Genomic DNA, 15,717 nt, shown 5'->3' with positions numbered 1-15,717 from the left:
TTTTGGACATTTTAATTTTTTTTTTCGGGGCTCAATGTCGGGGTCGGGTGTTAATACTGACTAAAATCCTCCTTTGTGATGTTAGCCCTTTTACAGCGAAGCCAGGGGCAGGGAAGGAGGAAGGAGGCTCGAACCTCGGACTGCCTGCTCACTCACTAGGCTGGATGGAGAGAAGATCACTAACGATCTAATATATCTGTTAGTCTAATGGACTCTACGTTTGAAGATACTAGACATTTTATGTTGGGCGATGTATATGCTTCTACAATATGATCCCAGAAACTGTACAAAACAAAGCGTTACGAAATTTAAAAGAATTGTTAAAAAACGTTTGTGTGGGAAAGGTTACTATAGCATAAACGATTTTCTTAATGACACTACGGACTGGGAATAAAGCGAACACCCTCAGGCTCTTTAATTATAAATGTTTATAGTACGATATTACATTGTAATCCATATTTTTATATAAAAAAAAGCCCGCTGAGTTTCTCGCGCCCATTCTTCTCAGGTCTGAGGCAGTCTCTTTTGAATGGGTGGTGCTTTAGACGTTCAATAAGTGATTTTGAATCCTATTTTGAATAAAAATATTTGAATTTGAATATGCTCTCAAATTGTCAGAATGCTTACATCGCGGACGTGTCAACCAAAACCGGTTAAACTAATATAAATTCGCTTTCCTTTTCCATCTTGCTGTATCTCCGTTAGATATGTTCTTCTCTCTCTCTAGCAATCTCTGTTTATCTATACGCTGATATATATAAGTCTATAATATATAGTATGTCACAGCCGATTGTTCCGCCTAATTTTACAATTCTTTCTATCTTGCATATGTTATAGTATACTAGCTGACCCAGCAAACGTTGTATTGCCGATATTAAAATCGCGATACAAAAGTAACTGTTGATCATAGATGGGTGAAAATTTGAAGTTGTATGTATTTTTTAATGCAGACTCATAATCAAACAAATTTAAAAAAAATATTTCGTGTGGACCACCCTTAACATTTTGGGGGATGAAAAATAGATGTTGTCCGATTCTCAGACCTACCCAATATGCACTCAAAAATTTCGGAGGAGTTCAAAGTTTAACACCATGACACGAGAATTTTATATATTAGAAAGAAAATTAGGATATATATCAAAGGAAGGTGATATGTTTCAATAGATGATTCCCTCGATTTTTTCAGTAAATATTAATTTCAGATATTAAGACAGTAGCACTCGTCGAACAATCTATGTAAGTAAACGTGTTAATTCTTGATAAAACTTCTAAAAATATGAGCGATGGTCAGTTTACAGAACGTCATTGGTAATGGCTAATTCGATTCGGAATGACATCTAGAAAAATGTATCAAAAGTACTACACGGCCTGTCTCTGGACCTCGCTAGAACTTGAAGCCCCTCCCGTTCCCCTCTCACACCCTCGCGCTCGTCCTGTTGCGTCAGTACGGTTTGCAGTTTCATTATCGTTCGGTACATGTCGTGATATTTTCGTGCTATTTATTTATTTTATTTTATTCGGAAAACTTACAGTTTACACCGATACAGTTTTCACATATTAACAAGAGCAATTATAACTTACAAGTTAAATACAACAAGAATTACCTATATAATACTAGGTAAATCTATTCAAGGATCAATTAAATTAAATAGGGTTTCTTACTCTAAACTACTAAAGAATATAAATTAAGGACATGAACATAAAATAATATTAATAGTCAGAACATTGGGTCAGAGTTATAGTTAATTCAAACTTACATTATAATTTGCTAAACCAATATTTTGAAAGTAACGATTTAATAGTGTTAGGCTTAGAGTTAAATATATCAAACGTGTTGAAGTCAGGAAAGTCAATTAAATTGTTAAAGACACTTGCAGATCGTATAAAGAATGAGTTATTTCTATAATTAGATGAGAACTATCACCGCTTTATTTTTGAAGTATTCATTGTTATATTTTGACTTTTATTGTTAATAGTTCTGTAGTTTATGTTGTTCTTTGTCGCTATAATAGTAGGTACCTTACAGAAAAATAAATACTTTTTTACTTAACCCAGGTTCTTTCATTGATTTTTCATCATTAAAATAATACTTATAATCAGTATCACAACACAGCACCTTTAAATCAATCTATAATACTGAAAAATTTAATCGTTCTTAATAACAACTGACCCGACAGACGTTGTTCTATACATCTAAAAGGCATAAAAGGCATAAAAGGCATAAAAGGCATTTATTTTCTCAAAATTGATTCCTTTAGAATTCTTTTTGATGTCATTTCTTATACTACTAGATACTACTACCGCTTCGGAAACAAATGGCGCTCTGAGAGAGAAGAAGCGGCGCAAGAAACTCTCCCAGCATTCTTTTTTTTGCGCTCTTTTCAATAAAAATAAACAATATTGTACAGTTGCTATAAAATAATCACAATCTAGTCCCAGGCTGTCCGATCATTTAGATATTCAGCAGTGGAGTAATAGGATTTACGACAGAGCCATTTTTTTATAAAACATTTAAATTTATTTATAGACAATGCCTGAACAGTGGCTGGGACTTTATTGTAGAAGTGTATACATTTACCCTTAAAGCTATTATGTATCTTATGAAGCCTACTAGAATTAGTTACAAGCAATCCCTTATTTCTAGTGTTATAATAATGAAAATCACTATTAAGAGCAAAAAGGTGACGATTTTTGTGAACTTATATTAAATTTTCATAAATGTACTGACAATAAACAGTCATAATATTTATTTCTTTAAATTTTTCTTTGAGAGACTGTCTATAACCAAGCTGATATATAGCACGAACAGCTCTCTTTTGCAGAGCAAACACTATATCAATGTCAGCAGCATGACCCCATAGTAATATACCGTACGTCATGATGCTGTGAAAATAACTAAAGTACACTAATCTAGCGGTCGCAACATTCGTGTACTCTCTAATCTTTCTAACTGCATATGCCGCAGAGCTGAGTCTATCTGCTAGATGGGTAATATGTGGACCCCACTGAAGCTTTTTATCTAACGTGATACCCAGGAAGACCGTAGTGTCCACAAGTTCCAATCTCTGGTCATTTATAAGTACGTTGGTTTGTATATTTACATACATATAAATAAAATTGGAGTGTCTGTTTGTAATATTGAAATAACCGTTTTTTACTACATGTATATAATGTAGTACGGTACGGTACATACACCAAAATAACATTATTTACAATTTTTGTCTGTCTGTCTGCTCCGGCTAATCTCTGAAATGGCTGGACCGATTTTGACGGGACTTTTATTAGCAGGTAGCTGATGTAATAAGGAGTAACTTAAGCTACGTTTATTTTAGAAAAAAAAATTTTAGAAAAATAAAGTAATGTTAAAATGTCCAAGAAACGGTCTAACTGTAAAAATAATTTATATGGCAATACAACGTTTGCCGGGTCAGCTAGTAATAAATAAAATACTGTTTTTTATGAATTTAATATCTTAAAATTTATCAATCTACATATAGTTGGTTGTCAAATGTAAAATATTATGGTTGCGAAATTTAATATGTGACAAAACTTAAGATTTAGCAATATACATAAAAATAATCTGATAGATAGTTAACATCTGTAGTTAATCTACCAACTATAGTTAGCTAAAATTAAGTTTAAGTTTATTTTTTACCTCCTGAAAAACTCAGAATGATATAAAAATTCTAATAAGTATTTAAAACTATTCTTTCAAATTGATTTCTGGACGACAGGGGACAAATCAAAGGAAAAACAAAATTGTTGTTTTTATTTAATTCCGAACACTTTCATATTTACTCACCTTTCCTGGACTTCCACAAATAATTCAAGACCAAAATTAGCCAAATCGATCTAGCGGTTCTCGAGTTTTAGCGAGACTAACGAACAGCAATTCATTTTTATATAGTACATACTAGTGGACCCAACAGACGTTGTCCTATACACACGTCTTAAATTTGAAAAATCTGTCCAGCCGTTAGGAGGAGTTTACTAACATACACATGAGCAGGAGAATTATATTATATGGACGTAATTGAGAATCTAAACCAATCTCAAATTCACTGAAACAAACAAAAAGTCATCAAAATCGGTTCAGCCGTTTAGGAGGTAGTTCAATTGGGAATCTAAACCATTCTTGAATCCACCCGAAGACACACATCAATCTCAAATTCACTGGAACACACAAAAATCTCATCAAAATCGGTCCAGCCGTTCAGGAGGTAGTTCAATTGTGAATCTAAACCATCCTCGAATCCCCTTGAACTCACACAAAAAATTTCATCCAAATCGGTCCAGCCGTCTAGGAGGAGTTCAGTGACACACACACTCACACAAGAATTATATATATTTTTATATTATATATATATATATATATATATATATATATATATATAATATAAAAATATATATATATATCCTAGTGATGATTGTTGTGCACACCGTAACAAAGCGAAGATGTGTTTTCAGTGTTTAATGTAAATGTTGTTACTTATTAAAGTGAAACTTTTATTCAATATTTTTAACCAGGGCTAAGACACAGAGTTCAATAAAAATATTAATTGGAGACTTAGTCTACTTTTATTATTTCCCATTATCATTCCAATTTTTCAAGTATAAAATTAAGATTGATTAAGCGATTTTTATACCCTTAATGGAATATTATTCCAAAAATTTTTAGTTAAAAAAAAGTATCACTTTTACCGAGGTTTCATAAAACCACACAATCTATTTTTCATTATTATCTCAAAAACTTTTAATATTAATTAAGCAATGTTGAAGCATTGATCCTTAAAGAGCAAAAAAATTCCAATACAAAAGTTCAAATTTTCGGGAGTTTATCTCTATTACTAATAATTTTAATTCAACGCCGAAAATGCGGCTGAGCCCCGCCTTAAATGACATGGACGCACTACCGCTAAAGACAGTGCCAAAATTTAATTTTGTTTTGGTAATTGAAAAAAATTTGATTCAAAAACATAAATTTTAATTTACTTTTATCTCGTGATCTTGTGAAGTATGTGTATAACTAGCTGATGAGTCAAAAGGACATATATTTAGGATTTCGGCTAGTTGGGGTTAGATAGCGGTGCCGTTTTGTACCATGAAGATACTGCTTCTGCTACTGTTAATAATGCTTGCTTGAAGGGCGCCGTAGCTAGTGATCATGGTAAAATTATTATGGAGGTAGATGTAGGGAGAATACTAATGAACCATGAAAATATTGATATCTTATGTCTTACAGAACACTGGATTAGGAAATATGAGTTCATTTTTAACTCCAGTGGTCATCAGGTGGCAAGTGTGTTTAGCAGAGAAAAGGCTACACGTGGCGGCTCTCTTTAACTTATAAGTAAATCATTTAAATTCAAAGACCGTAAAGATATTGTTTGCCTCTGTGTTGAAAGTACCATTGAAATAGCCGGTTTCTTACGCCTGTTCTTCTCACGTCTAAGGCAGTCTTTATTGAATGAGTGATCTTTAAACTATCAGATTGATTGAAAATCTTACCACACACATTGCACGAGTAAAGTTTATCACCGGTATGTATTCTACTATGTGCCTTCAAATGACCAGATTCAGTGAAGCTACCATACATATCGCACGGGTAGTAGTTTTTGAAGTTCAATATGTGATTTTGATATCTGTGTATATGAAACAAAAAAGGATTGTGTGGTTCTATGAAACCACGGTAAAAGTGGAACTTTTTTGCACATTTTAGACATTAAACTAAACATTTTTGGAAAAATATTCCATTATGGGTATAAAAATCGCTTTATCATTCTTAATTTTATACTTGGAAAATTGGAATGATAATGGGAAATAATAAAAGTAGACAAAGTCTCCAACTATTATTTTTATTGAACTCTGTGTCGTGGACCTGGTTAAAAATATTGATCGAAAAGGACTAAAAATGAGGAAATTTGAATACATTCAATTCTTTTTCATGTATTTATAGATGTAATTCAGATTACATGGGGTGACTGATTCCCAATACTTTTCAATCAATATTTTTAATCAGGGAGAGTACGACATACATAATACATAACAATTATTTAGATTATATACACATATTTTATTTATTTATTCAAGGTCCACCAACACAGAATACGCAAGACAGTTAATAAGATTGTAACATAAAGTTTAAAAAATCGTGTTCCTGCAATTACAGGTGAACACATCATTAATAAATCATATCATCATATTAAAAAACAAACAAAATAGCGTGGAGCACTGGCGCAAATGAGTAATAGTCTATACACTTCACGGTCAGCTGCTACGAACTATAGGCGCCGCCCGACAGTCACGCGACATTCAACATACAGACGAATAAGTTTGAGATGATGTAATAAAAGTTTCACTATTAAAGTGTCCCTCAAAATGCATTAAATTTGGGTAGCGCCACAATAGCATCAGGGTGAATCTTAAAAGAAGCATCTTTCCCTATAATATTTCTTTAAAGTTATATTCAATTTTGTACAACGTAAGTTGTTGAAAATTTACAATAAGTCACTACTTTAGTCCAGATTGTCACGGATTTAGCTCGATTCAATCGAGCGATTGGTCTTGATATCGAGACCCAGTATTCCGATCCAAGGCGAGGCTGTGGAAGTGTTGTCGAAGAGTGGTGATAAAACAAATGGAGTTTTACTGTGGTAAACGCGCAAACTTGAGTCTTCTGGGGGTTACATTGGACAAGGTTCAATTTACTCCATTTCACGACCTTCTCAAGAAAGGATTCGATAGAAGACACAAGTTTCTCCCGGCACTGGTCGACGATTTCCCGAAGGAGACCTGCATGGCCCGTGTATATGGCATCTCCAGTGCTGTCGTCTGCATAGCAATGTATGTTAGAGGTGTCCAACATTTCATTGATATGCAGAAGAAACAGTGTGGGAGATAGCACACAATCTTAGGGTACTCCAGCGTTCACGGGTTTCGGGTTTCAGCAATAACCGTCGACAACGACCTGTATGCTGTGCCAAGTGAGCAAGCTGGTGAAGGTCCACTTGCATAAGCGCTCGGGAAGCTCAAATTAGGGAAGTGTAGCTGTACCTAAAACCAATAATATCAATTAATACAAATGTCTAATATCTAACTTGTAACGTAATACCTTCGTAGCATTATAGATCGTAGAAATATAAATCGTGCATATTAACTGTAATAAGCGTATGCCGAAAGATTCGTTCTGAAAAGAACATTTTATTTTATATAACGTAATATTAGCTCTGATAAGAACCATTTCATAATGCTGTACATCAACTCATAGAATCATAAAGATCACCAGTAGTCACCTCATTGAAGTACAAGCATCGTCACGTTCTCTCGACGACCGCAGATATACTCACGTGATGAGTCACATGCTCCGCGTTACACAACCGCACAGCAAGGCCGAACGTACTCGACTGACGCGTCGGGGTCGTCGAGTTTTCTTCTCACCCCCTGTGTGAGGGCGTCAGGAGGGTGTCAGGGCGGGGCCCTATACCCTGGCACTTCTTCTCCCAAGACGTTGGAAGAGTCAGTTGGTTATAGTTGGAGTCGTCGCTACTTGCTTGGGGCACAAAGATTTTTTTTTTTGGTTTTTTTTTTTTTTTATTGATTTTTTTTTGTGCCTTAGCTCGTAGCTTAGTCGGTCAGTCTGTCAGTTTTCGAATTTTCCGGGGTCTTGTGGAGTTTTCATCCTCCTCTTCATTCACGCAGTCCCTTGAGTACGCCTTCATTTGTCGTCTACCCTCCTCGTCTGGGGGTCTTGCATGTAGCGGGGCAATTCCGACCAGATGAGGGTGTGACGAGGCGTCTGTTCGCCGGAACATGTCTGTTGTAATACTTCTTACGAAGGCGTCTAGATGTTCAATTTTCAAGTCTTTGGAGATTGTTGCGTTTCGTACGTATCGCGGTGCCCCCACTATGGCACGCAACGCGAGGTTTTCTTGTGCTTGCAGGCGATCCCGGTTCCACGCTGTGAGATACGGGTACCAAGCTGCTGCTGCATAGGTCAGTCTGGACCGTATGTATGTTTTGTATATCATCAATTTAGTTCCTAGTGGCAGCTTGGACCGCAGGATGGGCTGGAGCTTGGCGCGAGCACCCCTCGCCATCCCGATGGTGTTGTCAATGTGCTTCTTGAAGCTGAGTCTCCGGTCAATGGTAACTCCCAGGTATTTGACGTCCGGCCTCCATGGGAGTTCCTCCGACATCAGCTTCAAGGGTGAGGGTAGTTTTGTATTTCCGGTGATGATCGACTGCGTTTTCGTTACGTTCACAACTAATCGCCATTTCTTCAACCATTCTGGTAGCGCTTCTAGTGTTGGTTGGAGTCTTTTCACTGTAAACTCAGGTCTGTAGGAGGATGCGTAGAAAGCTGCATCATGCGTGTATAGTGCTAGCTTAGCCTGCCCAACGACCGGGATATCGTCAGTATACCAGGCATAGCAGTGCGGAGAGAGACAGCTTCCTTGAGGTACTCCGGCTCTCACTGGCCTAACACTCGATTGGCAATCCTCCACACAGACAAGGAATCTTCTGTTTGTGAGAAATGCACCTAATATTTTGATTATTTGCACTGGCATCTCAGTTTTGATCATCTTGTACAGCAACCCCTCGTGCCATACGCGATCGAAGGCCTTCTCCATATCTAGCAGTACGGCTGCGACATATTCCTTCTTGTTGTGGCTCACGGCCATCTCGTTTAGCATTCGTGTGATTTGCAAGGTGGTGGAGTGTTCCATGTTTCAGTAAGACTCTCTCGAAAAGTTTGGAGAGAGTGCTTAGCAATGTGATGGGTCTGTAACTTTCCGGTTTGCGGGCGTCCTTCCCTGGTTTTAGAAGCATCACCACCTTGCCTGTTTTCCAGGCGTCTGGAAAATGGCCGGAGCGGAATATGCCGTTCAAGATGCGAGTGAGCGCGACCACACTCTTCCCTGGCATGTTGCTCAGTGCTTTGGTAATTTGATTGGTAATTTGGTCCAGACCAGGTGCTTTTCTTGTAGGTAGGCGTTTGATAAGCCTCGACACCTGGCCTGGAGTCACGAACAACTGGTCTTGGTCGTTTGTGGTCTCTCTTCCTGCTAGATATGCCTCCACAAGTTCCTCCACCCTTCTGGTGTGCTGGGGATCCAAGTCTGGATTTGGTGCGAACTGTCGCTCCAGACTGTCGGCCAGGATTTCCGCCCTGTCTGCCGCTGCGAACTTCAGAAGGCCTTCGCGATCCAAAAGTGGTTGGACTGGTTTGGGGCTCTCCAGCAGGAGAGCTTGCATAGCTTGTGGACTGAGGGTACTTCTTCATTTATTTTTAGAATGTGACTTTCCCACCCCTCGGCTGCGTACTCATCCAAAGCTATGCGTACTTGCTCTATGAGATGGTTGAGGTGGCGTTTGGTTTTAGGACATCTTGAATTTTGCCACAGTTTCCTTGTCTCTCTCTTATCGTTTATTAGTGTCCGTATCTTCGCCGGGAGCTGTTCTTGCTTTTTGCCCCGGCTTAGAGGTGCGCGTTGCTTACTTGAGAGAGAGCTGGATGGCGTTCGTGAGTGCCTCGGTTTCATTTTCTACGTCTTTGCTTGTAGTTACAGGCCCTGTTGTGCTTCTTGTATGCAATTCGTTTCGGAACACTTCCCAGTTGATTTTCCGTCTCGCAGGGGGATGTGAGACCCTACTGGGAAGGAATTCCAGAGTGAGCAGTACCGGTCTGTGGTCAGAGTCGAGTTCGTGCAGTACGCTCAACTCTGGAATTGCGGTGTCGAGTCCTTTGTGTAGCACCAGGTCGATCACGTCACCGCTTCCGTCAGGCATATAGTGGGTCCACGATGTAGGGCCTGTGACATCATAGCGCTCCTCAACCATCTCCTTGTACAGAATGCGCCCCGTCGTGCATATCTTGCTTGAGTGCCAGGCGGTGTGTTTGGAGTTAAGGTCGCCTGCCACTATCGTTGGAATGTTCCCGTCGAATAATGACCTTAACTCCATCTTATCTAGGCTTGTTCCGGGTGGCCTGTAAATTGAATAAATACGCATTATTTTACCCGCCACATTGATAAGAATTCCCAATGCTTGGAATGTTCCGTTTTCTGCGACGGGTATCAACTGGTGTATCACTCTTCGCTGAACTAATACTGCTAGTCCTCGGTACACCTGTCCCGACGGCGAAACCTCATCTTTTCTATATATGTGATAGTTAGGTATTTTAAATATATCACTAGGCCGCAGGTGTATTTCGCTGACTAGCAGTATGTCAGCTCGATAATCTTGTAAGAAGGTATTCACCCGACGCACTTTACCTCTGAGGGTACTTGCGTTCCAATATATTATTTTTAGTTTACCCTCCATTTCCATTTCAATGAATCAGCTGGCTCAAGCCCTTAAGGGTGTTCCTGTCCTCGTCAGTTAGCGACTGAAGCAGCTTCATCATGTTTTTCAAGACATTGACGTTCTGCCCCATCTCCGCCGATTTTGTTCCGGAATGTCACGAATAATGCTCGCATAGTGTACGGACCTATTGTTAAGTCGCGAATCGCTTTTGTGTTCAAGTTTTCTAAGAAAATCTCTGCATAGAAGCACCCGTTGTTGAGGCAACGGAGGGGAGTGTCTGCGCAAGCCGAAGCCGGACCTAACATCACGCATGGTTAGGCACCCAAGGTCACACGCATACGTCGAAAGAAGAAGCTACGATGGATCCTCTCGAGGAACCACCACCTGGCCCGTCACAAAGCCTAACAACAGAAGATAAGGACGCAAAACGATGATGAGGGTACTTCACAAAAAGTGCCCCCCCCCCAGCACACCCGCCGCTGACATCCGCGCCGAGAACGCCATACCGCACCAATTATCGCCGACAGCACTTTATGAGCGTGATATCCTCACGCTCTCTCAGTTAATGCTAACTGAGGTGCTGTCGGACGGTATGCTGAGGTGGATGGCCATATATCTGCGCATCCAGAAGGCCGAACAAGAAGGTACGGAGCTTTCAGTAGACGACCAGGTCACACTTGAGTTCGCGCAGAAGTCTATTCTTACACTGCCGCCAGTAGCTGCCAAAATGTCGCCGATGCAAATAATCGACGACAACAACCATACGTCTCGCAAGCGACCTCTGCGACGCTCGATATCACCAGCGCAGCCAACCCGCGGGAAGCAGACAAAAACCGACGTGTCTCCGGTTTCGTCTCGACCGTACACAGAAACACCGAAACCACAGAGGGTGACTTTCGCCAAGGCGACCGCTGCACGCCCCACGCAACCCTACGTTGCCCGTCCAGCGCCGCCAAGCGCCGCTCGTCCGGCACCGCTCAATGTCGCCAGACTTGCGCCATCCAAGGGCGCCGGGCAAGCACCGATAGCCGCAACCCGCCCATCGCAGCCCAACGCTGCGCTTCCTACGCCACCCGCTCTAGAAACGCAACCCAAGAAGCCTCGGTACCCGCCAGTAGTGATCGAAAGGCTGGAAAACTGGTCTAGCCACTTCAAGATACTAGCGGGAAAACTGAATCGACCGCCAAACGGCCGCCCGTATAAAAACAGATTCCGATTCCTGCCGGACGACGAGACTGAGTACAGAATGCTGCAGGCCTATTTCTCGGATCTCGAGAAAGAGACAGGGCTCGAGTGGCATTCATACTCACCACCCGAAGAGAGAAATGTAAAGGTGGCTATCCGAGGGCTGCCAACGGAGACTTCTACCGAAGAGATCACTGAAGCCTTAAATGCAAAGCAGTTTGACGTTGAGCATATTAAGAACATTAAAGGCAGACAAGGACGTCCCGGCAGTATATTTTACGTGTCACTTAGAAAGACACAAAATATACAATCGATATACGGGGTGACTGAATTACTAAATATGCCGGGGATCACCATTGAAGCTTGGCGAGGCAAGAAGGGCCCTTCGCAATGTCACAGATGCCAAAAGTTTCGCCACAGCTCCCACAACTGCCACCGACAGCAGGCGTGTGTGCGCTGTGGAGAGCCTCACAGGGCCATCGAATGCCCTCGCCCAAAGGACGAGGCCGCCACGTGCAGGAACTGTGCCGGACCGCACCCGGCAAACTATAAAGCCTGCCCGGTATTTGTAAAAGAGATGAAAAACAAGCACGGTGGTACGGTACCCGAAACAAGTCAACCTCGGGGGAGAAAGGGCACTGTACTGACCGTGCTATCGACGGTGGAAGAAACGGCTCCGACCTCCCTAATGGCCCCAGCAAACCCATACGGCGGTTCAGTTGATAAGAAGAAGCGGGGCAAAAAGACAAAGTCAAAACCAAACGCAGAGGTACCAGCAAAATCGCGTCGGGGCGTCGATCACTATTCATGCAATGTTAATCAGTGAGCGACAGAGTAGGTGCTAAATGCTCATTAACATCGAATGATCGAGGTTGGACGCGAGTTTACACAAGCCCGCGCTCGCTGGCCGGTTTTGTGCGATAGCATTAGTTTTAGAGCGAGATAGAACACATAATATTATTCTCAATTCTTATTGAATGAAACGTTTTACTATTGGTCAAAATGTAAGCTTTCGTATTGGTGTGTATTTTCTAAACTTGTAAATATTTTTTAAGTAACAATAATTGTAATTGGCTAACTAGTTTTAAAGATTTTGTATATATATCATGTAACTTTCTAATAAATCATCTTCCACATATTCCTCACAGTCAAGCAGTTGTTTTATTTAATCTCCAAACGCTCAGTTTCTAAAGAAGTTTTGAGAGAAGTGCCTTGTGCCATACACGATCAAAGGCCTTATCTTATGATTAATGGCTATATCCAGGCTAACTGCCAGGCTTTCCCGCTTGGCTTTCCAAGGCCGCTGCATATCTAGGCGTTAGGTATACCAGAAGATTGCCTGCCTACCGACCATGGCGGAAGCCGTACTGTCGGTCGTTGATCAACTGATGACCTTCTAGGTATACCAAGAGCTGGCGATTAGTTATGCTCTCGATGATTTTCGAGAGCAGTGAGGTAATGGCGCCTGTGGTATGCCTGATCCGAACTGTCTCCTATTTTTGGATCGGTTGGACAGGGACTGACTTCAAGTTTCAACTCAGGGGCACACGTTCTGAGCACGATTGGAGAAATGCCATCCGGCCCGCTCGACTTCCTAACGTCCAACGAAAACAAAGCTCGCCGAACAGTTTTCTGTATGAACTGTACTTCAGGCATAGACCTCTGACACCGAGGGATGGTCGGTGGTGAAAAACACCACCGACCTTGTCTCCAAGAGTTTAGATGGAGGCAGAACGATCGGCCTTCTCTTTTGCCGTATAGGCCAGGGTGTCAGTCCTCATGAGGGACGGCGCCAGGGACGGCTGGTTGAAGTTACCAAAAGCAGCTTACGACAACGACCATAAATTGCGTGTTCAAGTCGGGTAACTGGAAAGATTATTATCGGTTTTGTCAACGTACTTCGATTTCGCATGGGCATTTTGCCGCTGAAATTTTAGATGTGGCAATATTGTTTTACAATGTCTTCATGAGTGGGTCTAATAGGCTTGTAGTCTGTGACATTAATAAAAAAAAACCCTTATGTCAACAATCAGAATTATTCAGAATGTCGGAGAAGAATTAAAAAAAAACACTTTCGAGTTTCGCGAAGTTGCGTCATCCACATGGTTTCAATCTGAAGAGATATAAATCTTAAATTTATTATAAGTTCGTTTATAACAAAGCTAGAATGCTGTCCGCGACGCGAGTGATCAGCCGAAAGGCTTTGGAATACACAGGAATTGGAACAGACTTTTACACACATAGAAATTTCTCGACCATCCTAAAAAGTGTAAGTAACCATTTTTTTTATTCATAGCGATTGAAAGCCGATTGTCAAATTTTCAGAGAATAATACATAATTATATAATACAAAAGCAGTGAGTGATTATTATTCAATAAGGGTAATCTATTAAGAATATAATTATCAAACGAATATATATAATATTTTGCCGAACGGCACGTGTGGGTGTCATTTTGTGTCCAAATCTCGACGATATATCGGTTTTCTTTGAATTTCAGACTGCAGCACCTACAGTCCCTATCTATCAGCGACATGGAGTACAATATAGGCATAAGTAAGTGTCTTTTATTCCTTTATCTTTTCAACATAACCTATCACCGACCTTTGCATATTTCCATAATCCCAATAGGATACATAAATATCATAAATAAATTCAAAGTCCGAACAGTGTTCCTTTATTATACGCAGTTAATAATTGAACTCATATCCATTTTATATAAAGTCTTTGTTTTTAATTATTGTGCAACATTAAGTCACTTATTTTTATCATCATTTTTAGGTAATTCTTGTGTATTATTTAAATAAAAAGGTTGCTATGTATTCACTATGATTAACCTTATCTTACAATATTACAACAATTATTGTGATGTAATCTAAGCACCTTGTGAACCTTGAACATAAATTTTTCCTTGTCTTATACACATACACACAATACCATGTAGAATGATGTAAAATATGAGTAGGTGATCACCCCTGCTGGTTATATCCTTAATAATGTGGTGCAAGATATTTTTCTGTCTGGATGGATACTACACCAGATTTTGCAGCCATAAATCATGGTAGAATATGCAGTACCCAGCTCTTTAGTGAATTGCAATTCATCTTTCAGTTAAGAATGATATGCAGACATTTAGAAAATGCTAGAAAAGTTAATGATAAAAGAAATTATAGAATGCAATTTTATCATATGAGAAGGAAATTTTGTAACTATTTCAATAATCACAATTAACATACACCACTGTTAAAGGTTTGAAAATAAATAAGATTTTATTCATCAGGTCTGATGGAGTACGTGGTGCAGTCATCGGTATTGATCTGGGAACTACAAACTCATGTGTGGCTGTTATGGAAGGAAAGACACCAAAGGTAATTACTATACATCTCTATTTTGTTTTTTTATCTACAACATATTTTTTTCAGTACCAAAATTTTATTTTTTATTTATGCAAATGGGCAAAGGGTTATGTTTTGGGTCACTACAATGCAACCACATAAGGAGATCTGCACACATGATGCCATCCTTAAAGGTTAATGGAATATGATCTCAGCTTGAAAGTAAGTAAGTAAGTATATCTTTATTTGGAACAAACACTACAAATACACGTGAACATTTATGAAATAATATGAAAAAACTTATCTAAAAAATTACTATAATATGCCTAATCTAATTAAAACTAACATACATTAAAAACTAAAGTAAGGCTTATTCTATATCAACATAATAAGGTGGTGTTTGCAGTGTTTTGTCCCAAAAAGGTTTGCTACTCAGCATATTAGTTGGGTATCACAACACTGATTTTCAGTAGCTACCTTCAATAAGGCAGCTGTCCTTAATCATATTGGTTTTTGGAACTGTTGCCGGTAATTGAATCCACAAAGTGACTTTCTGAGGCAAGAATTTCTCTCAAAATACATATAGGTCAAATACCAGACCTCAACATGATGCAAATTTAATAAAGATTGTCTTTATTTGTGAAAAATTAAATAAAAAATGTTAATAAATTAACAGGATGAAAATAGCAAATCATTCAGAAATTTCTTTGACTGTTATTGTGTGTACAGTTTATAAATTGTAGTAATGCCCAACCCTATCCTGGCTGCATTATGACTCCCCCCCCCCCCCCCCCCCCGACCCTCCACAGGCAGGATTCTTAAATTGATACACTTCATTATTTAAAAAAACATCTATTCTTCCTACTGTGACTTTTGTGGAAGGGGTACCACAA

The 15,717-nt window shown here is 39.7% G+C and overlaps 1 protein-coding gene across 1 annotated transcript in view; it reads left to right on the top strand.

Annotated features, from left to right (window-relative positions):
- The first annotated feature begins 13,542 nt into the window (after positions 1–13,542).
- Positions 13,543–15,717, top strand: part of LOC126973586 (heat shock 70 kDa protein cognate 5) — a 34,158-nt gene continuing 31,983 nt past the window's right edge. Inside the window, exons 1-3 of the mRNA XM_050820909.1 lie at positions 13,543–13,759; positions 13,990–14,045; positions 14,770–14,857. Coding sequence (XP_050676866.1) covers positions 13,658–13,759; positions 13,990–14,045; positions 14,770–14,857 — 246 coding nt within the window. The 5' untranslated portion in view covers positions 13,543–13,657. The remainder of the gene's footprint in view (positions 13,760–13,989; positions 14,046–14,769; positions 14,858–15,717) is intronic.

This window comes from Leptidea sinapis, chromosome 29 (genome assembly GCF_905404315.1).
Source record: "Leptidea sinapis chromosome 29, ilLepSina1.1, whole genome shotgun sequence".
NCBI classification, from domain to species: Eukaryota; Metazoa; Arthropoda; class Insecta; order Lepidoptera; family Pieridae; genus Leptidea; species Leptidea sinapis.
The sequence above is the reverse complement of the archived record's forward strand: the minus strand, read 5'-3'. Positions and strand labels throughout refer to the sequence as shown.